General features: G+C 41.5%; 1 protein-coding gene across 1 annotated transcript; it reads right to left on the bottom strand.

Moving 5' to 3' along the window:
* Positions 1 to 1,585: 1,585 nt before the first annotated feature.
* LOC127934155 (uncharacterized) lies at positions 1,586 to 20,528 on the bottom strand. Its single transcript, XM_052531338.1, has 6 exons — positions 20,484 to 20,528; positions 6,161 to 6,268; positions 3,834 to 5,787; positions 3,572 to 3,709; positions 2,303 to 3,366; positions 1,586 to 2,240 (listed from the first exon to the last, which is right to left on the bottom strand). Exons 1-5 carry the CDS (start codon positions 20,526 to 20,528, stop codon positions 3,146 to 3,148), a joined length of 2,466 nt encoding a protein of 821 aa, XP_052387298.1. The 3' UTR covers positions 1,586 to 2,240; positions 2,303 to 3,145.
* Positions 20,529 to 27,847: the final 7,319 nt, after the last annotated feature.

The raw sequence follows: 27,847 nt of genomic DNA, 5'->3' as shown, positions 1-27,847 counted from the left end.
GGACTCGAGTGACACACACACTCCGATTAAATGACTCTTTGGGGACTCGAGTGACACACACACTCCGATTAAATGACTCTTTGGGGACTCGAGTGACACACACACTCCGATTAAATGACTCTTTAATATTAACAGTCTTGGACACATTGTGTTGAAAGTGCACATTGCAGTTAATGACAGAACTTCAAAAAAATTTTTTTTTTTAAAGAACAACAATGAAAAATCAATTAACTTGGAGGTGGGAATGATTCTCAGTGCCCAACTATCCTCTGTACTTCCTCCATCCACCCTTCTTCAAAATCTCTCTACTTCCTCCTTTACTTCCTCCCTCTTTAACTCTACTCCTCCCTCTTTTTACCCTCTTTACTCCTCCCTCTCTATCCTATTTAACTCTACTCCTCACTCTTTTTACCCGCTTTACTCCTCCCTCTCTTTATCCTCTTTACATTTACTGCCTCTATTCCTCCCTTATATTAGCTGTGCTGGACATGGGCTGTGGCTGGATGTTACCGATTGGTGAGAGTTGCCGTGTGCAGACGAGAGAAGCTGAAAACTGAGATGTGATGTCAGACACTTTCTGCTTCCTGTAGTGATGCTCAGGCTAAGTTTGCATACTTTACCACAGCTGAAGTGGAATAAACGCATTATTTTCCAAATACAGATATTTCAGAGACATTTTCATTCAATACATGCACTAATGTTTGTACAAGAATAAAGTTCAAAATAAGCCTAAATACCAGTGAAGTGGGGTCTACATTGTTTTATTTGTTTTATTTTGATAAACATTTATCGCAACTATGTGAAAAGAGCTTTTACTGTTATAAAGAACAGATGTGATCCTTAGTGGAACTGAAGGTGTGAGAAGAGACATGAAACACACGTGATCATTGTCAAGCAGTGTACTCTGCCAATCGTGGATTAGCTGTGTCATCATCAGAGCTCGTGAGTCGCTCTAGAGAATCTGCTCTATCTGAGTCCTGCTCTCCAATCACTCTAGTTGTACTCTGTTGCCTTATGGCACAGCAAGGGCGTCGCTGTCTCTCCTCCCTCTTTACGTACCCTTTACATGCTCTCCTCCCTCTTTACATGCTCTCCTCCCTCTTTACATGCTCTCCTCCCTCTTTACGTCCCCTTTACATTCTCTCCTCCCTCTTTACATGCTCTCCTCCCTCTTTACGTCCCCTTTACATTCTCTCCTCCCTCTTTACGTCCCCTTTACATGCTCTCCTCCCTCTTTACGTTCCCTTTACATGCTCTCCTCCCTCTTTACGTTCCCTTTGCATTCTCCCCTCCCTCTTTCGTCTCCTTTAAATTCTCCCCTCCCTCTTTACATCCCCTTTACATTCTCCCCTCCCTCTTTACGTCCCCTTTACATTCTCCCCTCCCTCTTTACGTCCCCTTTACATTCTCTCCTCCCTCTTTACGTCCCCTTTACATGCTCTCCTACTTTACGTCCTTTACGTTCCCTTTACATTCTCTCCTCCCTCATTACGTCCCCGTTACATTCTCTCCTCCCTCTTTACGTCCCCTTTACATGCTCTCCTACTTTACGTCCTTTACGTCCCCTTTACATTCTCTCCTCCCTCTTTACGTCCCCTTTACATTCTCCCCTCCCTCTTTACGTCCCCTTTACATGCTCTCCTACTTTACGTCCTTTACGTTCCCTTTACATTCTCTCCTCCCTCATTACGTCCCCGTTACATTCTCTCCTCCCACTTTACGTCCCCTTTACATTCTCTCCTCCCTCTTTACGTCCCCGTTACATTCTCTCCTCCCACTTTACGTCCCCTTTACATTCTCTCCTCCCTCTTTACGTCCCCTTTACATTCTCTCCTCCCTCTTTACGTTCCCTTTACATTCTCTCCTCCCACTTTACGTCCCCTTTACATTCTCTCCTCCCTCTTTACGTCCCCGTTACATTCTCTCCTCCCACTTTACGTCCCCGTTACATTCTCTCCTCCCTCTTTACGTCCCCTTTACATTCTCTCCTCCCTCTTTACGTCCCCTTTACATTCTCTCCTCCCACTTTACGTCCCCTTTACATTCTCTCCTACCTCTTTACGTCCCCTTTACATTCTCTCCTCCCACTTTACGTCCCCTTTACATTCTCTCCTCCCTCTTTACGTCCCCTTTACATTCTCTCCTCCCACTTTACGTCCCCTTTACATTCTCTCCTCCCTCTTTACGTCCCCTTTACATTCTCTCCTCCCACTTTACGTCCCCTTTACATTCTCTCCTCCCTCTTTACGTCCCCTTTACATTCTCTCCTCCCACTTTACGTCCCCTTTACATTTTCTACTACCTCTTTACGTCCCCTTTACATTCTCTCCTACCTCTTTACGTCCCCTTTACATTCTCTCCTCCCTCTTTACGTTGGTATTTAGGCTTATGTTGAACTTTATTCTTGTACAAACAGACACTGTATCAAGCAGTGCATGTATTGAATGAAAATGTCTCCGAAATATCTGTGTATTTGGAAAATAATGCATTTTTTCTACTTCAGCTGTGGTAAAGTATGCAAACAGCGCGAGCGTCTCTTAATTTTAATGTCTACACCTTTATCTTAATTTCTTTTAATTTAGCTCCATTTCTTACGAAAAGAGCATAATGTGCAAAGTGTTGAAGTGTTTGTGCCTCCCTACAAACCACCCTTTCTTTTAGGAGTCGTGATCCTGTTCCGCACATAATTTTTCACACCAGTCCATGTTCCCTGCTTCAAAGCTTCTGGCTCTGCATCACTACAGGAAGCAGAAAGTGTCTGACATCACATCTCAGTTTTCAGCTTCTCTCGTCTGCACACATTAACTCTCACCAATCGGTTACATCCAGCCACAGCCCATGTCCAGCACAGCTATTCACTCTTCCCTTTTTTATCATCTTTACATTCTCTCCTCCCTCTATGACAGAAATATCAAAAAGTTTAACATGACATTTCATCCAACTATATTGTAACTGAACAAAGAAAATTGACTCTTACTATCCTCTACTTCTTCATTAACCTTCTTATACTCTAACTTTTCACTTTATATTCTGTTTCATTCCATCCACAAAATATTTCTACACCTTTATCCTCATTTCTTTTAATTTAGCTCCATTTCCTACAAAAAGAGCATAATGTGCAAAGTGCTGAAGTGTTTGTGCCTTCCTACAAACCACCCTTTCTTTTAAGAGTCGTGATCCTGTTCCGCACATAATTTTTCACACCAGTCCATGTTCGCTGCTTCAAAGCTTCTGGCTCTGCGTGAATGCATCTTTCACAGTCTTGCTTACCAGGAACTTTGCATGTCTTGATGAAACTCATCATGTGTCTCTCTACTGCTTTTACCTCACTGTCCTCCCATTTCTTTTTTGGAGCATTTGAAGAACCTATGAAATAATTAAAAAGTAAATTCTCATTACACATTCTCATTACAACTAAATCGGTGAGTAAAGAGCAAATCAAGACTGTGTTCCCAATGCATAATTTTTTTTTAATTTGTCTGGATATTGCTGCATGGAGCTAATTCATGTTTATTTGATTACTGTTTTATTTGATTACTGATTGTTTGTGCAATGTAGAGATTTTTCTTACCTTGATCCTCCTGTGAAACAGCTTGTTCAGATTGAACAGGTTGATCAGTCTGTACTGGTGCTGGTGCTGTCGTCTGAGATAGGTCACTGGAATCCTCCTCATCACTTGACATGGAATCACCTTGGGCCTCAAGTTGCTCTTAATAATTAATTAACGAAAAATGAACACTTTATTGCTTATACCTAGTATCTGTGACATGAATATATACATTGTTTTGTAAATATGTACAGCACAGATACACACAGAGCATGTATACTCATACCATTTGGGTCGATTTCAATGTCATCAAGTTTCTTTCCTTTGTAGTCAGACAGTGTTCCTTTCTCCATGGCCATTAGGACTTTACTCATTTTTGCCAGCTGCAGTGTTCCCTCTGGTAACCGATAATACTGTCTGTGGATTCGGATATCGTGACCAAGGAAATCAGCCAGTTGGTCTGCTTCATTCTCATTAAGGTTAAGAATTTTAGACATGGTTGCTATGTGTTTCCTAAGCCTAGTTGATGACAGTGCATCAGGGTTCTTTATGCCACATTCGCAAGCAGCTTTGTTGATGCACTCTCCTCCTCTGTAGGCAGACATTGCTCCACATCTAGCAAACATAAAGGGATTCTCTGCTGGAACACCACAAAGCTCACGCGTTTCAACAAGCAGCTCCATGGCAGAAACCATGGAAGGCTTGAGGAGCACAGGAACCTTTCTCCCTCGTTTACCACGGATCTCAACTCTTGAGAAGTGCAGACACAGCTTCCTCTCAAACTCAGACAGACAGATGGCAATGTCTTCGTGTAGCTCAGAAGAATCCCTGCTTTTAAAAGCTGACAAAAGCATCCGGGATACCTCACCTTCTCTCCTTCGGTTGAACAGGATGACCTGGGACAGCGTGACCTTGGCTAGAGCAGCGTAGCTGTCAGCAGAAGGGCAAGATCTGAGCTTACTTAGGAGCTCATTGTGTTTCTTTTCAAGATGTGTGTGCAGGACTTTGACATCCTGAGTGAAAGGAATGATCTGTGGTGTGTTCCACTTGGCTTCTTTCAATGTAGTTATAGCACCAGCAGAAATGTACTCATTCCACCTTGCCTGGTGTATTTTCCTGAAGTCTCGGGCACACTCAGCACGCTCATGATCTCCATACATCATGGCATTGCTCTCAACAATGCTAGATATCTTGTTTAAAGAATGCCCAAGTTTGAGAGCTAAAGAAGGAATGCGGTAGGAGTTTTTCTCTTCATCATAGCCAGATACAACTTTAACAGCTGCTATGACATGTTTGAAGTTAGTTGGTATGATGAAGTCTACCATTGTTCTCAGTGGGGTAATCTTCCTTGCTTCAAGAAGAAGTCTGCCTACTTCTCTCATCTTCTGTCTGATGTAGTCATGTTTGGTCACATCAGACCCCATCCTGTTGAACATGTGCTCCCCCAGCTGCATGATGCATCTGTCAGTATGAACTACACGCGAAACTTCATCATAGTTCATAAAGGAGAGTACTTTCTTGAATCCTTTGCTCACTTCTAAGCCCACTGGTGTGTTTAGAGCACACAGGGATCGAACTCTTTTCCTGCCCTGGGCATCCTCATTTTTTGGTTTCAGGGGACAGTTTTTGATATGTTTCCAAAGGCTACGCTTGTTATAAAGCCCTTGGCAGTAAATGCAGTGAATAAATTCATTGGCTCTTTGACTATTTTTTGGACGGTAGCAGGCAATCATCTCCCCATGTCCTTGTCTCACCACATCGGTGTTGTGGGCAAAGTTGCCCCTTTTTCTAAGGAGGTTTAACTGGACTCGTCTTTCTTTGGAATGTTTTGGAAATGCTACTGCCTTTACAACCCCCACTTCGTTGCGATGGACAAATTCAAGGTGTCTGGCCATTTTTGAATATGGCTTAGAGCAATAAAGGCAATACTGCTTTTTGTTGTACGTCTTGCGTTCCTGCTTAGGTGATGGCATTGACTGAATAAAAGTCTTATCACCAGACGAGGTGTTTGTCTCTTTAGATTGGCATTTCATCTTTTTAGGTGATGGTGCGGTCATACATTGATCAGATAAACTACCTGCCTCTTTGGGAGATGTTGGATGTATCAAAGCACTTTTGACCATGTCATGTCCAGAAGAACTACCATCCGAATCATCTGAGCTGATTTTTGGTATATAGTCAACATCGCTGTAGTCTGTGACATCGCTGTAGTCTGTATCACAGACGGCACTTCCTGAATACTAAATGAGAGAATTTAACACTTACTCAAATAGTACAAAATGTTTTTTTTTTTTTTCAATTATATATTTTAGTGATCACACGAGTACACCACTGGCAGAATCTAATAGAACAGGTAGTATTTGGGCATAGTGGGTATGGTAGTGGATCATGTAACATTACGTTTCATCATTTGCCGATACTGGCAAGCAAAGCCATAATTATGCAAAAAATATTGAGCGTATAAATGATCACATGGCAAGTGACATACCTGTCTTTTTCTTGTTGGCCTTAAAGAGGATATCTGGAAGAGGGGAAATACAAACAAATATAAATAATATTTTATTTCATATAATTTATTGTAAGATTTACCAGTCCAAAAATGAATCTACCCACCTTCCTTAATGAGAGGGTCTCAGACGCCTGTGATGAGTGAACCACAGGTGTTGATGCAGCACAAGGTGAAGATAAGGGTGGAGCAGGAGAAGATGAGGATGATGAGGGCTGCACATGAGAAGGCGATGAGGGCTGCACATGAGAAGGTGATGAGGGCTGCGCAGGCGAGGATGAGGATGATGAGGGCTGCACATGAGAAGGTGATGAGGGCTGCACATGAGAAGGTGATGAGGGCTGCGCAGGCGAGGATGAGGATGATGAGGGCTGCACATGAGAAGGTGATGAGGGCTGCGCAGGCGAGGATGAGGATGATGAGGGCTGCACATGAGAAGGTGATGAGGGCTGCACATGAGAAGGTGATGAGGGCTGCACATGAGAAGGTGATGAGGGCTGCGCAGGCGAGGATGAGGATGATGAGGGCTGCACATGAGAAGGTGATGAGGGCTGCACATGAGAAGGTGATGAGGGCTGCGCAGGCGAGGATGAGGATGATGAGGGCTGCACATGAGAAGGTGATGAGGGCTGCGCAGGCGAGGATGAGGATGATGAGGGCTGCACATGAGAAGGTGATGAGGGCTGCACATGAGAAGGTGATGAGGGCTGCACATGAGAAGGTGATGAGGGCTGCGCAGGCGAGGATGAGGATGATGAGGGCTGCACATGAGAAGGTGATGAGGGCTGCACATGAGAAGGTGATGAGGGCTGCGCAGGCGAGGATGAGGATGATGAGGGCTGCACATGAGAAGGTGATGAGGGCTGCGCAGGCGAGGATGAGGATGATGAGGGCTGCACATGAGAAGGTGATGAGGGCTGCGCAGGCGAGGATGAGGATGATGAGGGCTGCACATGAGAAGGTGATGAGGGCTGCACATGAGAAGGTGATGAGGGCTGCGCAGGCGAGGATGAGGATGATGAGGGCTGCACATGAGAAGGTGATGAGGGCTGCGCAGGCGAGGATGAGGATGATGAGGGCTGCACATGAGAAGGTGATGAGGGCTGCACATGAGAAGGTGATGAGGGCTGCACATGAGAAGGTGATGAGGGCTGCGCAGGCGAGGATGAGGATGATGAGGGCTGCACATGAGAAGGTGATGAGGGCTGCACATGAGAAGGTGATGAGGGCTGCGCAGGCGAGGATGAGGATGATGAGGGCTGCACATGAGAAGGTGATGAGGGCTGCGCAGGCGAGGATGAGGATGATGAGGGCTGCACATGAGAAGGTGATGAGGGCTGCACATGAGAAGGTGATGAGGGCTGCGCAGGCGAGGATGAGGATGATGAGGGCTGCACATGAGAAGGTGATGAGGGCTGCGCAGGCGAGGATGAGGATGATGAGGGCTGCACATGAGAAGGTGATGAGGGCTGCACATGAGAAGGTGATGAGGGCTGCACATGAGAAGGTGATGAGGGCTGCGCAGGCGAGGATGAGGATGATGAGGGCTGCACATGAGAAGGTGATGAGGGCTGCACATGAGAAGGTGATGAGGGCTGCGCAGGCGAGGATGAGGATGATGAGGGCTGCACATGAGAAGGTGATGAGGGCTGCGCAGGCGAGGATGAGGATGATGAGGGCTGCACATGAGAAGGTGATGAGGGCTGCGCAGGCGAGGATGAGGATGATGAGGGCTGCACATGAGAAGGTGATGAGGGCTGCACATGAGAAGGTGATGAGGGCTGCGCAGGCGAGGATGAGGATGATGAGGGCTGCACATGAGAAGGTGATGAGGGCTGCGCAGGCGAGGATGAGGATGATGAGGGCTGCACATGAGAAGGTGATGAGGGCTGCACATGAGAAGGTGATGAGGGCTGCGCAGGCGAGGATGAGGATGATGAGGGCTGCACATGAGAAGGTGATGAGGGCTGCGCAGGCGAGGATGAGGATGATGAGGGCTGCACATGAGAAGGTGATGAGGGCTGCGCAGGCGAGGATGAGGATGATGAGGGCTGCACATGAGAAGGTGATGAGGGCTGCGCAGGCGAGGATGAGGATGATGAGGGCTGCACATGAGAAGGTGATGAGGGCTGCACATGAGAAGGTGATGAGGGCTGCGCAGGCGAGGATGAGGATGATGAGGGCTGCACATGAGAAGGTGATGAGGGCTGCGCAGGCGAGGATGAGGATGATGAGGGCTGCACATGAGAAGGTGATGAGGGCTGCGCAGGCGAGGATGAGGATGATGAGGGCTGCACATGAGAAGGCGATGAGGGCTGCACATGAGAAGGTGATGAAGGCTGCGCAGGCGAGGATGATGAGGGCTGCGCATGAGAAGGTGATGAGGGCTGCACAGGCGAGGTTGAAGGTGACGTGGGTGGCGCAGGTGGTGTTGACGGTGATGAGGACAGGGCAGGACGGCATGAGGTTGATAAGGCCATTATAGAGGTGAACAAAGCACAGGGTGCCGATGAAGAGGGTGCATCAGATGTGGATGCGACTGAGGATGACTGTAACAGTCTTGATCGGAACTGCTTCTGCAGATGTAATAAGAGGAATTTAGCTTAAACAAGAATAAAATGTACTTTAACAATATTGAAAACTGTGGCATCCATATAAGACAAGAACAAACACACTGTAAGGGTGATCAAAAAATAAACAAACATGTTTTGCACATTTCAAAGCAAAGATCATTAATAAAATAAAAAACTCTAACCAAACATTTATACAAACTTTACATTCAAATTGTGACAAAAGTCACATTAATAGTTACATTGGTTCAGACATTAAAACACTGAACCAATAACTAGTTAAAGGATTAGTTCACTACATAATTAATTTCCAGATTTCCTATCTGCTTGCCTTAGCTTGATTCAAAACAGTAAGCTTGTAATAATATTTTTAATTCCAGTGGTACTGGTGTATTTCCGCGTGAATTTCAAGCATTTTTTGCGTCATTACGTCACTTCTGTACACATAGAGAAGGATTTTCGGCTTATTGGATATATTGCGTGTGAGGATGTTGGAGGTGGAGATTTATATCCATTTCAATCACCAGTGACAACTGAGATTCACCCGTTGTAAAATGCAAAAGACTTGGACTTTGGAGTGGCTACAGAAAAAAAGAGACTGGCCGCCTGGCCCACACGAAAACAAGGATAAATATCTGAAGGGCCTTAAATGTAGTCACACAATGCTGATGTTGTTAACATTAACAATTTGAGAACAAAGTATAGTTTGCACGGTTTGATGTGATATGATAATTGATAAGCGATTGTTAGATTTAAAGGTGGGGTATGTAATTGTCTTTTTTGTCCATTTTTTCAAAATCACTTGAAATCCTATTCCTAACCCACTTACAGCCACTGAGTTAGAAGCACTGAAATGAGAATTAGGCAATTTAATCATCTGTGGAATGGGCAGGACTCGGAAAAACTCCAGCCAATCATTTCCAAAACTACCTAGAATCATTAGACAGTAACTGTGTCAATCAAACGGTCGTACCATACCCCCTCCCCATCGTGTCCATGTTCTTCGAATGGGTGGAGTCAAAGGAAAGAAGGTAAGGCCATTTGAGTTGTGTAATTTTAAAATCTGCCGGCCATTTTGCAAATCACATACCCCACCTTTCATCAGCGCGATTCACTGCAAAGCTTTTTTTACCCTTAGTTGGTCAGAACAAAAGTGGATGTTACTTGTTCCAGTGTCATTTTCCGGTGAACATTCTTCTGTTGGTCATGACTCATACTTCCAAAAAGTATAATCTGTCATTGCAAATGACAGTATCCACACCGACGCGATGTGATTGACAGCAGCGCATTCTCCTCAAAACATAGGATTCATTCGCGCTGTGCCGTGTTAAAGCACAACCCATGTAAAGTTGATAGTTCCACGAATGACTGCAATTGCAGATTTCGAACAGAAATGGCGACAAAGACGAAAAACTAGGACTGCAGCGTTAAATAATTTCTTGTTTGTTTTTTTTAATTGTGAGTAGATAAATACATTTCAAATGACACGGGTGCTGGATGAAGTCGATATGCAACTACAAATCAACTAAAACCAAACCATTCTATGGTTTGCCAGCAATAAAGATATTTTCTATTTGAACACCTGAGCACCAGCTAATAGTGGTTGACTGTGCTGCGTGTTCATTATTTTGGGGGCGGAGCAATGAAGGGAGGGGTGTGTTTGTTTGGGTGTCGATTTCAAATACTAAGTGTTTCTCAGAAATCACTTATTGCATTTTTAACTAGCTGGCAGTAAACATCAGTAGATAGTTGCTGCATGTTTAAGATGGTTACCGTTTTATTCCTTGATGTTCTTGCTTTGCCTGACTGCTTATGAGGACCATTGCTGTTTACCTTGTCCAGTTCAGGAGAGGAAACAGAAGCTGCACAATGGGGCTAGATGTCAGAAAAGAAACCAGTGAATATCAAAATATCAGAATATTTGTAAAGGACAAAAAAACTTGTTAATGTTCATTCCTCTAGCTGTCCTATACTTTATATATCATTCCACACACAACTCTATGCTGAGAGAGTCAATAATATAGAATAATGATACAGATGTTTTAAAGTGGACTTACGGATTTATGCAGGCGCAAACTGCTGGCTGGCTTTTTATCAGTGGATTCTGCTGATGCTTTATTCAAAGGCTTGAGAAATATGAGACCACAATCACATGGTAACTAATCAGAATTAGAGTAAAAAATTATCATGAATTACTGATCAATCTCTTTAGCATTTTATTGATAGTACCTTGACTCGCCATGGCCAATCTGAGTCTCCATAATTGTAAGTGATTTCCTCTCCTGGTAGAATGTCTCGTACAGCAAACAGACACAGGTGAGGTTTTCTGCTCACTTCAACGGTTCTCATTTTGCAAGTAGGATTTCTGGTCTCATCGTTTGCAAGTCTTCCCAAAGACGAGTCTTCTTTAGATGCATCCATGCTATAAAAACATAAAATGAACACTCAATACTTATAATCTTAGTATATATGCTAAACATGTACAGTTATTTTTACAAGTGGTTCTGAACCCCAGTCCTGGGAACCCACCGCTCTGCATATGCTGTATGTCTGGTGTTTTAATCCACCTGATTGAGATGAGGAGTTCTTCATCAGAACATGGCTCTATGAACTCATCTGAGTGCATCAGGTGAAGGAGACCTACAGAACCTGCAGAGGAGGGTCTCAGAACCACTGATCTATATGATAGTGTACTGCAATGTATGGTAATGTACAGCTCTCAGATAAAAGCATCTAAAAGTTACCATGTTGTTCTCTTTAGGGAATACAGGGGGAATTTTTTTTGATGACTCAAAGAAACTACACTCCGTACTCTATGTCAGTTCATGGTGAATTTGAAGTATTAGGGTGTGTTCACATCTGGCATGTTTTTTTAGACTGTTAATGTGGTTCATCTGAATAAATGTGAAAGCTGCTATTTGAAACCTGGTGCGACCAAACAAGCGGACCGAGACGCTGAAAGGAAGGGTTTCAGTTGGCTTCCAAATGAACTCTGGTGCAGTTCAAATGAAATATGAACATAACATGGACCAGAGACATGTAAATAAACCAAAAACAGGAATATGTGACCCTAAAAAGGACAGACTGGTCAATCATAACTTAGGTTCAACGATAGAAATGCCAATCTGAACACTAAGCGTATCCGGACCAAAAGAAACGAGCGAACAGAACTACAGGCATGAACTAAGTATCTTACAGTTCCAGATATTTTAGCATACCTACTACATCAATCTAACAGTTCTGTACTCACCACCAATATTTGCCATGCCACTGAAAATCAAACAGGAACGTGTTCTCAGCTTCAGTGTAGTGTTCAGTTCGGTCCAGACTCTCCTGTGAACTCAAAAGTTCACCTCTGTATTCAAGAACAAAATCACCTCTGAAAAAAGCTCCAGTGGTGAAAACTCCACGCCCTGAAGAGGAGAAATACATTAGCTTCAGTTTCTTTAATGTCAAATATTATTTTGATTCTTACTAAAAGTTCTCTACCATATGATGTACATTATATGATGTAGAAGGGAAATTACTGAAGGAAAATAGTCAGCCAGGCTAATCTCAAAGCATGCTTTGCCTTTCATACTTTTAATTCTTAAAATTATACAGTTAAAATTACATATTTTCTTACACAAACAATATGATCATGGCTATATATTGTTTAGAACAGAGTGCCGCAGTGATGACGTATTTTTGAAGGGCAACCCGGTAGTTCACCTCACCTAGTTCCCTCCACAAAAACCTTATAGGATTTTAGAACCCTATAGAAAATCCATATCCTTGTGTAATATATATAATGTTTCTACATTCTTGTAATGTATGTTTGACTGATTGTGTGCCTTTATAAGTAAATCAGGTTAATGACGTCAAAAGCAAACCATATGTGTATCTGACTTTGTGTACTTCATATGTCATGTCACTTGTGATGTTAAATAAAGCCCAAGAGTATTCCAGAATATCAGTGGGAATCTTACAGACTCATATTCTCCTCTCATCCAGTATCGGATGCAGGATTTTGACTGTACCACCTCTGCATGAGATGAGAACACATTTTAAGAGTTTCTTGGGTAGAGAAAACGCTTGCTCTCTCTGGATGTGCTTAAATCCACAATAAGGACACTTTCCTGTCACACATCACACATGCTCACTTCAATAAGCCACAGAACACAGGTTAAAGGGATAGTTTACCCAAAAATGAAATTTCTTTCAGTAATTACTCACCCTCATGTTGTTCCAAACCCGTAAACCTTCGTTCATCTTCAGAACACAAATTAAGATATTTTTGATGAAATCTGAGAGCTGGATCACTCCTCCATAGGCTTCCAAAGGACTGAAACTTGTTGGCCCAGAAAAGTTATTAAAGAGATCATTAATATAGTCCAAGTGACTACAGTGGCTCAGTCTTAAGTTTATCAAGCGACGAGAATACTTTTTGTGCGCAAAAATAAATAAAAATAACGACTTTATTCCACTATTCATTTCCTTCTCTCTAGGCCTCGAGTGAGTTCACGTAGTAAAACTGTGCAGTGCGTCTGTGTTGCACGTCACACGCATCACACACATGACCAGCGTCGGCCAATAGTGAGCCTACGTGGTGACGTTTAACACAGACCCACTGCGCAGTTTTACTACGTGAAAACACTCGTGGCCCAAAGAGAAGGAAATGAATAGTGGAATAAAGTCATTATTTTTGTTGTTTTTTGCACACAAAAAGTATTCTCGTCGCTTGATATACTTAAGACTGAGCCACTGTAGTCACTTGGACTATATTAACGATCTCTTTTATAACTTTTCTGGGCCAACAAGTTTCAGTCCCTTGGAAGCCTATGGAGGAGTGATCCAGCTCTCAGATTTCATCAAAAATATCTTAATCTGTGTTCCGAAGATGAACGAAGGTTTTACGGGTTTGGAACAACATAGACAAAATCTAGCTGTGTCGATTGGTTTATGCTTATGCCGTTTATGATTACCTTAGTCTGCGTTTACATGACCACCAGAACTGTTGGCTTATTATGCATAATTGGGTTATGTATGTGCAAATAAACATTGACTTTGGGTTGATGGAACCAGAAGTGCAAAAATGCAACTGCTTTGTTTTACTGTACGACGTACACACCTCCGCCGACTTGAGCTTCCAAAGTTACCGGAAGTCATTCATTTTCAATGGAAGCTGGCTTCTCTCAGCTGCAAGGAGCATCAAATTCCTTGGCATGGCGTTTTGAGCGACTAGAGCGTCAATCTGAAAGTTGAAGTAGCTCAACTTTATGGTAATGAGCTATGTTCAGCGGCAAGCAGCAGCAAAACGCCAGCAACCAATCGGAATATAGACGTCCTTCGCGCTGGCTGATTCGGGAGAAACATACGATGTAAACTTTCGTTCCTACCAAAACATTAGTTCTATCAACACGCTATCAAACTGTGTCCAGCCTGAAGTTCCGCTGGACGTACCTCTCGTCATCGAGCCGCAGCTGCTGCACCAGCCGGTGATACTCTCTGAATTGATAACGGCCCTGGAGGGTTTCATGAACCCAAAATCTCCGAGTCCGATGTCTTCTCAAGCAGCACCAAACACAACAACTTCACGATTATCCGACAGTGATACACATTTGAGAATGAGCTCAACTTATTTGAAATATTTACGAGCGCTCGTTTTAAGCGGGAATGCAATTAATTTGCTCACGGTAACACCAATTTGACCAATTACATTAAAGTAAATATAATATTAATATAACAATAATAGCTAATTATTCTTTTCTTCCCAAACAAATGTGACCAAAACGGTTATAATAATTCTGTCATTATAAAAGGTTTCTTCAGTGTATTGCTTGTTTTTTCTGTTTATTACATTTTATGTTGTGACACTTCTCTTCTCCATGCTATGTCAGAGCGGCCAAAGCGTCAACAAGCTTCCCCGTACTTTTTGACAAGCGTCCTTGACAGGGCGGCCAAAGCTTCTTTGCAGCTCAAGTCGGCGGCTGTGTGTACGTACAGTTAGGGCTCATGCCAGCAGAACTCTATTCAGGAATCTGGACTGCACATCTGGACTGAATGCTGGGCGATAAAATGATAATGATAATTATCATGATATAATTTCTCGATAAAACGATATCCAGAGTTCGATAAATGTTCGATAATGTTTATGCACCAAAAGCGGAACCGAACTCATTTGACCCGCGCGCCACACGGACCGTTTATCCGCTCGGCTCAAAGTCCAAACGGCAGCGCAGCATGACTCGCGAGCTCACTAGAGCAGATGAGTTTACTCTGATCGGTCTCTGTCATCAGATCCAGTGAGAAGCGCTTGACTTCAGCCAAGAACACACGTTTCAGTGATTTAAACCAGTTTAAAGGCCGATTAAACCATGCTGACAAACAGGAGAAACACTGTGGTCAGTCAGAAGGCTTCTTTGTCTACAAATTCCCACCATTTACTACGGATTTACTGTAACGTTAGCCTAATAATATTAACTGCACCATGAAATGTGGGATATACATATTGGATTGTTTTATATTATTACAGTTGTTTTCAGTCGCAAACAAGTATTTGTCCAAGCAGTTGTCATATTTTCAAAACTCTAAACACAATTAGCACAGCATCTGTCTATTGTGGCCATACCATTCACACATTTCATGTCGTTTTTACACAATATGGAGTCATTGAACACATTTCCACAATGCTTACATTTTCTGAACAGACAAGCTATACCTCCCAACAAAATTATGGATCGTTTTTGTAGCATTTACAAATGTTAACACACAACATCCCACAATAGCAAAAACAATGTTCCAAACCTTAGATACAGTATAAAAAAATCTGCTTCTGCAATGATATCAGTTCAAAAACGATTTATCTTAGCTGATTTATGTTGTGTAAATTGGGCCAACCACAGCTGATTCCAATCTGGCTTAGACTCAATTGCAGGGGTTATTTTTTTCTATTACACTGACACTTATACAATACAGTAAGGCCTGGTTCACACGGGACGATTTTAAAATTGTCAGCAGATTTTCCATACCTGAGAGACCCCACACACGGCGATAAAAAATCACGGGTCTAACAGTTTTGGTCGCTCCGTGTGTGGTGTGCAGCCACACGGCAATATCAACACATCACACACGAACCGATTTGACTCCCGAGCATTCCCAGGTCAGACGGGAAATCTCGCAAAATCCCTCGAGATCAAACGTGACTTTAGAGTAAACAATCATGGCGGACGAAGAGGATGCAGTGGCCATAGTTTGTGCTTTGTTTTTAACGGGGAAAAAAACATAAGAAAAATAAGAAAAGGCGATGGTCAAAGAGGTGGAGACGACGCGAGCATGGACTATACTTGCTATATCATGATATGGAGATAAGTTGTTGTTTTATCTCATAGAAATGTTGTTACGTACTACACAGATTAATAACCGTTGAAATAAACGTTCATATATTAGTTTCCATGTACTCTGGTGGACTGCAGTTGTGGATGTAGTTATGCCCATCGACTTTATTTGTATTTGTTATATTATATACGCCGGCTGTTTTGATTTTGTTTCCCGGTACTATCACTGCCTCGTCACCTCGCGTTCTGATTGGCTACACGCCACAGTCCACAGGCTGCGTGATTGTTTGTCCTCGGGGGACACCACACATGAGAAGAAATCGGGCAAAATAAATCCAACATGTTGGATATCCCCGATTTGAGATCGGAGCGGTCCCGACATTCTTCCGAGCAGAGGAGATTAGTCTTAACACACCACACACGGCAGGAATATTTGATCAGATTATTTTACGATAATCGGAGCATCCTAAGATTGTCGGAAGGGCTGAATCGGGGCTAAAATCGGCCCAATTATCCTGCCGTGTGAACCAGCCTTAAAAGGAGGACTTTGAAGAGTGATATTTTTGGAAACAGAAACAGAAAAAGACAAACACTAATGTATGGACGAGGAAGAGTAAGAGCAAGGGCCCAGTGAGAGGAGCAGGAGCAGTGAACAGTGAGAGGAGCAGGAGCAGTGAGAGATGCAGTGAGAGGAGCAGTGAGAGGAGCAGGAGCAGTGAGAGGAGCGGGAGCATTGAACAGTGAGAGGAGCAGTGAGAGATGCAGTGAGAGATTCAGTGAGAGAAGCAGGAGCAGTGAGAGGAGCAGGAGCAGTGAGAGATGCAGTGAGAGATGCAGTGAGAGGAGCAGGAGCAGTGAGAGATGCAGTGAGAGGAGCAGTGAGAGGAGCAGTGAGAGGAGCAGTGAACAGTGAGAGGAGCAGTGAGAGGAGCAGGAGCAGTGAGAGATGCAGTGAGAGGAGCAGTGAGAGATGCAGTGAGAGGAGCAGGAGCAGTGAACAGTGAGAGGAGCAGGAGCAGTGAGAGATGCAGTGAGAGATTCAGTGAGAGAAGCAGGAGCAGTGAGAGGAGCAGGAGCAGTGAGAGATGCAGTGAGAGATGCAGTGAGAGGAGCAGGAGCAGTGAGAGATGCAGTGAGAGGAGCAGTGAGAGGAGCAGTGAACAGTGAGAGGAGCAGTGAGAGGAGCAGGAGCAGTGAGAGATGCAGTGAGAGGAGCAGTGAGAGATGCAGTGAGAGGAGCAGGAGCAGTGAACAGTGAGAGGAGCAGGAGCAGTGAGAGATGCAGTGAGAGATGCAGTGAGAGGAGCAGTGAGAGGAGCAGGAGCAGTGAGAGATGCAGTGAGAGGAGCCGGAGCAGTGAGAGGAGCCGGAGCAGTGAGGGGAGCGGGAGCAGGAGCAGTGAGAGGAGCAGTGAGGGGAGCAGGAGCAGTGAGAGGAGCAGTGAGAGGAGCGGGAGCAGGAGCAGTGAGAGGAGCAGGAGCAGTGAGAGGAGCAGTGAGGGGAGCAGGAGCAGTGAGAGGAGCAGTGAGAGGAGCAGTGAGAGGAGCAGGAGCAGTGAGAGGAGCAGTGAGAGATGCAGTGAGAGGAGCGGGAGCAGTGAGGGGAGCGGGAGCAGGAGCAGTGAGAGATGCAGTGAGAGATGCAGTGAGAGGAGCAGTGAGAGGAGCAGGAGCAGTGAGAGATGCAGTGAGAGGTGCAGGAGCAGTGAGAGGAGCCGGAGCAGTGAGGGGAGCGGGAGCAGGAGCAGTGAGAGGAGCAGTGAGGGGAGCAGGAGCAGTGAGAGGAGCAGTGAGAGGAGCGGGAGCAGGAGCAGTGAGAGGAGCAGGAGCAGTGAGAGGAGCAGTGAGGGGAGCAGGAGCAGTGAGAGGAGCAGTGAGAGGAGCGGGAGCAGTGAGAGGAGCAGGAGCAGTGAGAGGAGCAGTGAGGGGAGCAGGAGCAGTGAGAGGAGCAGTGAGGGGAGCAGGAGCAGTGAGAGGAGCAGTGAGAGGAGCGGGAGCAGGAGCAGTGAGAGGAGCAGTGAGGGGAGCGGGAGAAGGAGCAGTGAGAGGAGCAGGAGCAGTGAGAGGAGCAGTGAGGGGAGCAGGAGCAGTGAGAGGAGCAGTGAGGGGAGCAGGAGCAGTGAGGGGAGCAGGAGCAGTGAGAGATTGTTTTTATTTTACCCCCCCCCCTCCTTTTTTTATCTGGGCTTTTTGCTGTTGTTGTTTTTTTGTTCAGAATGCTCTTATGTGTTTCATGGATATTTTGTTCACTGTAAGCAATACTGTCAAACCTTTTCTGTTCTATCATACCGTGTTTCTACAGTACCTCCTGCAGAAAAATAGTTTTTTACTGGAATGCTTTTGAATGTGAACATTACTGTACATTTGGACATACAGTTCCTAACCAAGAAATTTAGTGTAAAACAGTGAATTGCATGTTTTGCATGCAAATACCTGTAAAACTGAGACTGAAAAGTCCAGTTTTTGTAATATCAACAATATCCAGTATTTTGAAACCTGGTGTACTTTGATTGACTGCATGTACCTTTTGAGGTGAAAACAAGTGTTATTCTTTGACAGAATAATTTAATTTTGAGTCAGATTTCCAGTGTTTTGGTAAAGTTGGTGTGTGCAGAGAAAGATGTGTTCTATTTTGAAATGAAGATTTAGTATAAATTTAACAAAATGTGTTTTTGAGAAAAAAATTATCCATTTGGCCAATTGTGTTTTGTAGGTGTTAGTCTGTGTTAAGAGTTTAGAAAAAGTATCTGAAGTATGGTTAAGCGCTTGTTAGCGATTGAAAAAAACTGTAATGTAGACAATGTATTAAAGGATTAATAGAATAGTTACAGTATTTGGTTTTGTGGTTATCATGATCTAAATGCATGATACTGGATGACCAATGGTTAATTTTAATAAAACTCAAACAGTCAGAATATTACATTTTACCAAATAAAATTGAGGTCGTTTTAAAAGATGTTACTGTTTTTGTTAATGAACATAAATTTTACATAGTAAATCTGCTCCTAACTGAATCTAATACTGCTGCAAATCATTGTCAAATATGCATTTTGAGACAAAATATATCTAATATTAATATTGCTGCCTGCACTGTAAACTGTGCTGAAGATCCGTGCCATCAAAGTCAGGCAACACAAACCTGTTTCAAGACTTGAAACAATATCCCCCATTAGCACATCCAGGAACTAAGAAATACATTTTCCAATAAATATATTTATTTTGTTAAGGAAAAATAACAAATGTTTGAATGTTCTACCTCAGATTTGTGAAATGTTCACCTGTTTGGCAAGTGTTTGTCATGATATGTTCTGACAATAAAGAGTAGTTTAAAACCACAATTAATGCTCTGGTTTCTACAATTTTCACTTAGGAGCAAATATCTGCCTTTAAACTTGAAAGAAATAAAGATTTGACATTTATTATGTCGATATTGACTAATATAAAACAATTATCGTGATAACTTTTTTGCCATATCCCCCAGCCCTAGTTATTAGTTACTAAACTGCTTAGTCATTTATACTTGCCTTTATATTTGCTGATGAACTGCTCTCGAAGCCCAGGCTTGTCAGTTTTACAGGTAATGTGATGCTCAGCATCCTGCAGAGGTTTCCTACGTCTTTTATTTCCCAGCATGGCGACTTTCTTTCTTGAAATGACTGGAAAAAATAAATACAAATAAATATAAGATGAATGAAATAAACAAGCATATTTTAAAAAATCCTGTTGATCTTACTGGAATTGTTCACCAAAAACACACATAATTAACATACTAACCCTCATATCCAAACCGGTGTTGTGTTTTTCTGTGGAACAAATCTTTATATTATATTTTTTTTTTTTAAAATGGAAATGTCATTAATGCCAAAAACCATTGGTTCTTGTGTGTCTTGTAACCACAACTGATGTCAATCTATATTTGATTTAAGAGCTAAAGTATATGGGAGATTTTCAGTCAATAACCAGCTAGATTTATATGGACTATTTTTAATGTGCTTTTTGTCTGCTTTGGAGCTTGAAACAAAATACAAATATTATAAAGTATCAATTCATGGTCATTGTGCAAAAAAATCTCAGTGAAGATAAATTATTAAAATAAAACATTCCACTAAAAAACCAATTCGGGGGCAAATAATGTAATAATGTATTACATAAAATATAATATATAAAATAATGATATTAAAAAATGAGAATGAATTATTTCAAATTACTGTTGATATTTTACAACACTTTTGAGAAAAACAATGATTTACTAAACTACCACTGACTCGGTTGTCTTGATTACTTTGTAGAACCTAAAGTACTATTATATGAAAAATAACAAAATTATATTTAATAGTCAATTTTATATATACAATTTGTTTTCATTATTGCAACAAATCATCAAATGAGACAGGCTTAGAAGCAAACTCAAATACAATCGAGAAGTAAATAAAACCCTATTACAAAAAATAATTAAACCACTAAAATAAACATACATCGTACTATATTTCATATTACACAATGTATTTAGTTATCGTGCATTTTCAGGAGAAATCTTGATCTCACCTTTCCTCCTGGTGGGTTGTTTGTCGTCTGTTTCGCGCGTTCCATCGTCACGTGTCTGCATTTCCCGGGAAAACACCACCGTCGCTGACTTGCGTAAATGACGTAGTTACGTATTTGGATTTCACGTTGAAATTGTGACTACATTTATTTGGCCTAATAGAAAATTATCTGGTGGCAATGATATTTGTTTTAACCACAGTACTGTTTCTTCAAACTTAAAAAAAAAATGTGATGAAGTTAGTCTTTCTAGTGGACAGAGCACATGATCACTTTTTAACCGAGCACCCACCTCAAACTACGAACCAGTGCGCATGTCCGTACATGCACTGGTTTAAAAGAGCAAAAAGTACCCGATGTGCACTTATTTTTATAAAATAACACCACATCATAAAGTTTTTAAGAGAATTACAAATAAGAATATTCAAAACGTGCAGGTCTGCTGTAAACTAGAGCTCACAAGACTTTTGTTAGTTCATTCATTCATCTCATCTGCAGTGAGTCAGTCAGAGACAGTGCTGTGGGGGAAGGGCGCGCGCGCGATCAGAGAGTGCTGTGGGGGAAGGGCGGCTGATCACAGTATGAGCAGCAGAAGCAGATCTCAGCTAGGGCTATAGTTGAAAATCAAAGTAAGAACTAATAAATCTGTAAACAAACATTTAAACGTGCCAGCTTAATTCATGATTCTTTTAAACACTTTTGTTCTTTTGTATGACTATAACCTTTTCTCTCTCTCTCTCTCACTCTCTCTGTATATATAAATATATATATATAGAGAGAGAGAGAGAGAGAGATACATAGATATATAATTTCTTGAATCATTCTTAAGATTTCCAAACCAGTAAGTGCACTGGTTTGTAAAAAAAATGTACCCAACGTGTACTTAATTTTCTGAAATAACACCACATCATAAAGCTTTTAAGAGGATTACAAATATGAATATTCAAAACGTGCAGGTCTGCTGTAAACAAGAGCTCACAACTGTCTAAATGAGCAACCTAGATCTCTTGAACAGACATCTTATTTTCTATTATAGTTGTTTTCAGTCGCTAACAAGTATTTGTCCAAGCAGTTGTCATATTTTCAAAACTCTAAACACAATTAGCAAAGCATCTTTCTATTGTGGCCATACCATTCACACATTTCATGTCGTTTTCACACAATATGGAGTCATTGAATACATTTCCACAATGCTTACATTTTCTGAACAGGCAAGCTATACCTCCCAACAAAATTATGGATCGTTTTTGTAGCATTTACAAATGTTAACACACAACATCCCACAATAGCAAAAACAATGTTCCAAACCTTAGATACAGTATAAAAACCTCTGCTTCTGCAATGATATCAGTTCAAAAACAATTTATCTTAGCTGATTTATGTTGTGTAAATTGGGCCAACCACAGCTGATTCCAATCTGGCTTAGACTCAATCGCAGGGGTTATTTTTTTTTCTATTACATTGACACTTATACAATACAGTAAAAGGAGGACTTTGAAGAGTGATATTTTTGGAAACAGAAAAAGACAAACACTGTAATGTATGGACGAGGAAGAGTAAGAGCAAGGGGGCCAGGCATAAGATCAGGAGCAGTGAGATGGATATTCTGTTCACTGTATGCAATACTCTCAAAGCTTTTCTGTTCTATCATACCGTGTTTCTACTGTACCTCCTGCAGTAAACAGTAAAGGAAAAAAATAGCTTTTTACTGGAATGCTTTTGAATGTGAACATTACTGTACATTTGGACATACAGTTCCTAACCAAGAAATTTAGTGTAAAACAGTGAATTGCATGTTTTGCATGCAAATACCTGTAAAACTGAGACTGAAAAGTCTATGCAGTTTTTGTAATGTCAACAATAGCCAGTATTTTGAAACCTGGTGTACTTTGACTGCATGTACCTTTTGAGGTGAAAACAAATTTTGGTGAGAGTTGGTGTTTTTATAAAGTTGGTGTGTTGACAGAAAGATGTGTTCTATTTTGAAATGAAGATTTAGTATATATTTAACAAAATGTGTTTTCGAGAAGAAAATTATCCATTTGGCCAATTGTGTTTTGTAGGTGTGAGTCTGTGTTAAGAATTTAGAAAAAGTATCTAAAGTATGGGTAAGCGCTTGTAAGCGATTGAAAAAAAACTGTAATAGCATTTATTAATCAAAACAGTCAATTGAAGTCTGCAAACCCACAGCAGGGCTGATATGCAAGCATCTCATCTGCAGCGAGTCAGTCAGAGACAGTGCTGTGGGGGAAGGGCGCGCGCGCGATCAGAGAGTGCTGTGGGGGAAGGGCGGCTGATCACAGTATGAGCAGCAGAAGCAGATCTCAGCTAGGGCTAGGGCTAGGGCTATAAAATCAAAGTAAGAACAAATAAATATGTTAACAAACATTTAAACGTGCCAGCTTAATTCATGATTCTTTTAAACACTTTTTGTTCTTTTGTATGACTATAACTGCTCTCTCTCTCTCTCTCTCTCTCTCTCTCTCTCTCTCTCTCTATATATATATATATATATATATATATATCATTTCTTGAATAATTCTTAAGATTTGCAAACCAGTGAGTGCATTTTTCAAAACAATTGGTACAAACCCAGACAAAAACAAAGCCTGTAACTTGCTCAATATCCTTAATACAATATCAATGAACATCAGTGCCATCAGAATGACAAGTCCTTGTGTCATTGTTTACAATCATGATAGTCAAAATGCTTTGTCATTTTGTCAATATAACAGTGAACTATCATTCAAAAAGTGAAACTTGTATATTATATTCATTCATTACACACAGACTGATATATTTCAAATATGTTTCTTTTAATTTTGATGATTATAACTGACAACTACGTAAAATCCCAAATTCAGTATCTCAGAAAATTTGAATATTACTTAAGACCAATACAAAGAAAGGATTTTTAGAAATGCTGGCCAACTGAAAGGTATGAGCATGAAAAGTATGAGCATGTACAGCACTCAATACTTAGTTGTGGCTCTTTTGTCTGAATGACTGCAGCAATGCCGTGTGGCATGGAGTCGATCAGTCTGTGGCACTGCTCAGGTGTTATGAGAGACCAGGTGTCTCTGATAGTGGCCTTCAGCTCTTCTGCATTCTTGGGTCTGGCATATCACATCTTCCTCTTCACAATACCCCATAGAAGACAAGTTTGCTGGCCAATTAAGAACAGGGATACAATGGCCCTTAAATCAGGTACTGCTTTGGCAGTGTGTGCTGGTGCCACATCCTGTTGGAAAATGAAATCTGCATCTCCATAAAGTTGATCAGCAGCAGGAAGCATGAAGTGCTCTAAAACTTCCTGGTATACGGCTGCGTTGACCTTGGACCTCAGAAAACACAGTGGACCAACACCAGCAGATGACATGGCCCCACAAACCATCACTGACTGTGGAAACTTTACACTGGACTCAAGCAACGAGGATCGTGTTCCTCTCCTCTCTTCCTCCAGACTCTGGGACCTTGGTTTCCAAAGGAAATGCAAAAGTTACTTTCATTAGAGAACATAACTTTGGACCACTCAGCCACAGTACAGTCCTTTTTGTCTTTAGCCCAGGTGAGACGCTTCTGATGCTGTGTCTTGTTCAAGAGTGTCTTGACACCAGGAATGCGAAGCTGAAACCCATGTCTTGCATATGTCTGTGCGTGGTGGTTCTTGAAGCACTGACTCCAGCTGCAGTCCACTCTTTGTGAATCTCCCCCACAGTTTTGAATGGGTTTTGTTTCACTATCCTCTCCAAGATGTGGTTATCCCTATAGAGCTGGTAAGTCCCGTCCCCTCCGTAAAACCCCGCTGGACCTCAAAGTTGAAAAACTGTCAATGCAAATGGGATTAATTTCATTAATGGGAGAAAATTATTATTTTCTGGTCCCGTTTGAATTGTGACATGAATGTGAACATATGTTGTCTGTGAATTTTTTATATAATCTTTCATGTGAAGAATGTTACAATTTAGCAGGTAGAAGTTTGATAGGGGTAGACTTTTTGTGACAGCACTTTGTGGACTACAACTCTTTGCTGCTTTCGACATGTTTGAAACGTCAACAACACTAGCACATGGCTCTAGCTCACGGATCCCGCTAAACATGGCTGTGTCTTTGGTGCACTTCACCACCTTCTTTCAGGGAGAGGACAAAATCTTTGAGGTTGGCGAAAACCACAGGTAAGTCAACTTTATGGGGTGACGTCACATAGGCGACATGTAGTCTTTCTCGTTATGTCTTTTCCACAACTGCTAGCCGATAAATCATACCATATACTGTCACTGTTCACATTCATGGCACAATTCAAACGGGACCAGAAAATAATTATTTTCTCCCATTCACTTGCATTGACGGTTTTTCAACTTTAAGGTCCAGCTGGGTTTTACGGAAGGGGCGGGACTTACCAGCTCTATTGCTTGTACACTTTTTTTCTACCACATCTTTTCCTTCCCTTCGCCTCTCTATTAATGTGCCGGGACACAGAGCTCTGTGAACAGCCAGCCTATTTAGCAATGACCTTTTGTGTCTTCCCCTCCTTGTGCAAGGTGTGGTCATCTTTTGGACAACTGTCAAGTCAGCAGTCTTCCCCATGATTGTGTAGCCTACAGAACTAGACTGAGAGACCATTTAAAGGCCTTTGCAGGTGTTTTGAGTTAATTAACTGATTAGAGTGTGGCACCAGGTGTCTTCAATATTGAACCTTTTCACAAAATTCTAATTTGGGATTTTCCTTAGTTGTCAGTTATAATCATCAAAATTAAAAGAAATAAACATTTGAACTATATCAGTCTGTGTGTAATGAATGAATATAATATAGAAGTTTCACTTTTTGAATGGAATTAGTGAAATAAATCAACTTTTTGATGATATTCTAATCATATGACCAGCACCTGTATACTTTGTATAAGCGTTTTTTACATTATGCCTCTGGGATAGGCAACTTCGGTCCTGGAGGGCCACTGTCCTGCAGAGTTGAGCTCCATCCCTAATTAAACACACATGAACAAGGCAATCAATGTTTTCAGGATTACTAGATATATACAGGCAGGTGAGTTTTTATCTGGGCTGGAGCTAAACTCTGCAGGACAGTGGCCCTCCAGGACCGGAGTTGCCAATGTAAAATGCAAGTAGACTGCTGTAATATATAATGTAAATATGCTGTATTGCACGACTACAGTATAGTGAACACTGTGTGATTGCACACCTGTTCAAAGACTATGCATTAATTGTGACAGGAGAGAAACGGTAGAGCATATATTAATAGAATGTGAAGCATACAGAACAGAACGAATCATACTGTTAGAACAAGTTAAAGAATTAGGTTACACACATTTATCAGTAGAGGGTTTATTTTCCTTTTCTGCATCAAAATCATCAGCATGGCCAGCATGAGATACCTTAAAGAAACAGACTTATTTAATCGAATTTAAGAATAACCAAGAAAATATATATATATATATATATATATATATATATATATATATATAATTATTATTATTATATATTTTTTTTCAATACATATTAGTAGAAATCCGCATTGAAGCTCCACACCCCAAACAGTTGGTGGCGGTAATGCACCAAATTGGTATGCCAACCGCCAATAAAAGAAGAAGAAGCACACCTGTTCAAATGTTTTAATGACTGAGGACACACACGGTTGTTCTCCCAACATTCAGCTCACCTTTTGACCCGCTTCGGCCATAAGGTCATGATATTGAGAACATGATAGTGGCCCTTATTTCTTCAGAATCTTGTCCTCTTCTACCTCTTCCTCTGTTTTACCTCTGTATTCTTCCACCACACATACTTACTTCTTCTTCCATGCTGTTCACCCTGTTTGTACCTTGTTGTTCTTAAATTACCAGTGTGTAACACTGTGTTGTGTTGTGCTCTGTCTGTATGCTTCTCAGATGAAGCTTAATGAGATGCACTCTGAGCTATTTTAGGGAACTGGTGGATTATTGGATGATCGAATGCTTTACATTCCCCTTCATTAGTGAAAATCAGAATTCACCTCTGCAATTCAACAATTCAGGACAAAAATGTCTAATAGAAGTGTATAGAAAATTTGCTTGACAGTTTATGACAACTACTATTCTGCATTTAATGACTTAATGAATTAATACCTAGATGTTTTGGGGAGTAAGACTTGGGAGTATTCAGCAGAGAACCATACATTTTGATCAACATGGCATAAGCAATTGATAATGTAAGAAACAGATAAAACGTGTACATAATCAGTTGCATTTGTAATTTGTTCAAATGATGAGCAATTGCTTTTATGAGGTGCACAAGTAAGTAGATAACCTGGAGGTTGAATAAGAATTTTAGTCGTGATCTGAGAAATGCCCCAAAGCGACTAAGAAAAACTTCAAATATAATTAATAGAATATAAAATAAAAAGATGTTTGCTGTACCTTCTTTCCTCTATATAAAAATATAATATAATATAAAGTAATATAATGCAATGTAATGTCATATAATATAATTATATAATAAATTAAGGAATATAATGTAATGTAATATAATTAATATAATATATAATGTAATATAAAATAATATAATATTATATAACATAAAGAGAATGTTTGCTGTAAGTGAATGTGTTGCTCTGGTTACAGACGCACGTGCTCTGGGTGGGGGAGGGGCCTGGCTGCGCTGTCAGGGAAATGGCAGGACGCAAAGTTGGAGAAAACACTTAAAACAAATAACATCACTTATAAAAGCAAGCGAATCTGCCTGTTTTCACATATTTTAATTGCTTGTATATTTTTATTGAATAAACTCAGATGTATATCACCACACCCACAATAACAGATTTAAACAGTTGCCCCTCCGCTTTTGGAAGGAAATATGTTACTTTTCAAATTCACATGATGTAATGTGTCTGTCCCTTCCCGCGTCAAACTCGTTCCTACAGCATTAATATCCGATGTAAGTGCTGTAGTCATGGTGACGCGGGGCAGCGCGATCTTTACACACACACGGAGCAGACTCTGATGCGAGAGAAAAACGCGAGGATTAAAAGTTGTAAAACATGCTAATATGAATCGCGAGAGCTCCTGCTGCTCAATGCATATTGGTCTAATCTTATTTAATACTAATTATTGGGAATTTATCTGTAATTTAATGTGGATTATCTGTCAATTCATTCACAATCAACATGTTTTTTGCCTCCGCCATCTTTATTGATGACGTATTGGCCTCTGATTGGTCAGATCACCAAGTCCCGCTCCCATAGCGGCTTCCTGCGCTCTGATTGGCCAGAATCCCCAAAGTGTGTATCTTTTCCGGAAGTGCAGTACTCCTAGAGGGCGCTGTGTTATACACACTTTAGTGGGGGGGCATACACACTTCAGGTACACAAATCA

Source organism: Carassius gibelio, chromosome A18, assembly GCF_023724105.1.
Source record: "Carassius gibelio isolate Cgi1373 ecotype wild population from Czech Republic chromosome A18, carGib1.2-hapl.c, whole genome shotgun sequence".
NCBI classification, from domain to species: domain Eukaryota; kingdom Metazoa; phylum Chordata; class Actinopteri; order Cypriniformes; family Cyprinidae; genus Carassius; species Carassius gibelio.
The sequence above is the reverse complement of the archived record's forward strand: the minus strand, read 5'-3'. Positions and strand labels throughout refer to the sequence as shown.

Bases quoted from the DNA above. Each gene is read 5' to 3' on its own strand.
- LOC127934155 (XM_052531338.1), bottom strand. From the start codon at position 20,528: ATGGAACGCGCGAAACAGACGACAAACAACCCACCAGGAGGAAAG. The intron at 3,710-3,833 runs GTATGAGTATAC...TTAATTATTAAG, and splicing joins CATTGAAATCGACCCAAATG to AGCAACTTGAGGCCCAAGGT. The intron at 3,367-3,571 runs GTAAGAAAAATC...ATTATTTCATAG, and splicing joins TGTTTCACAGGAGGATCAAG to GTTCTTCAAATGCTCCAAAA.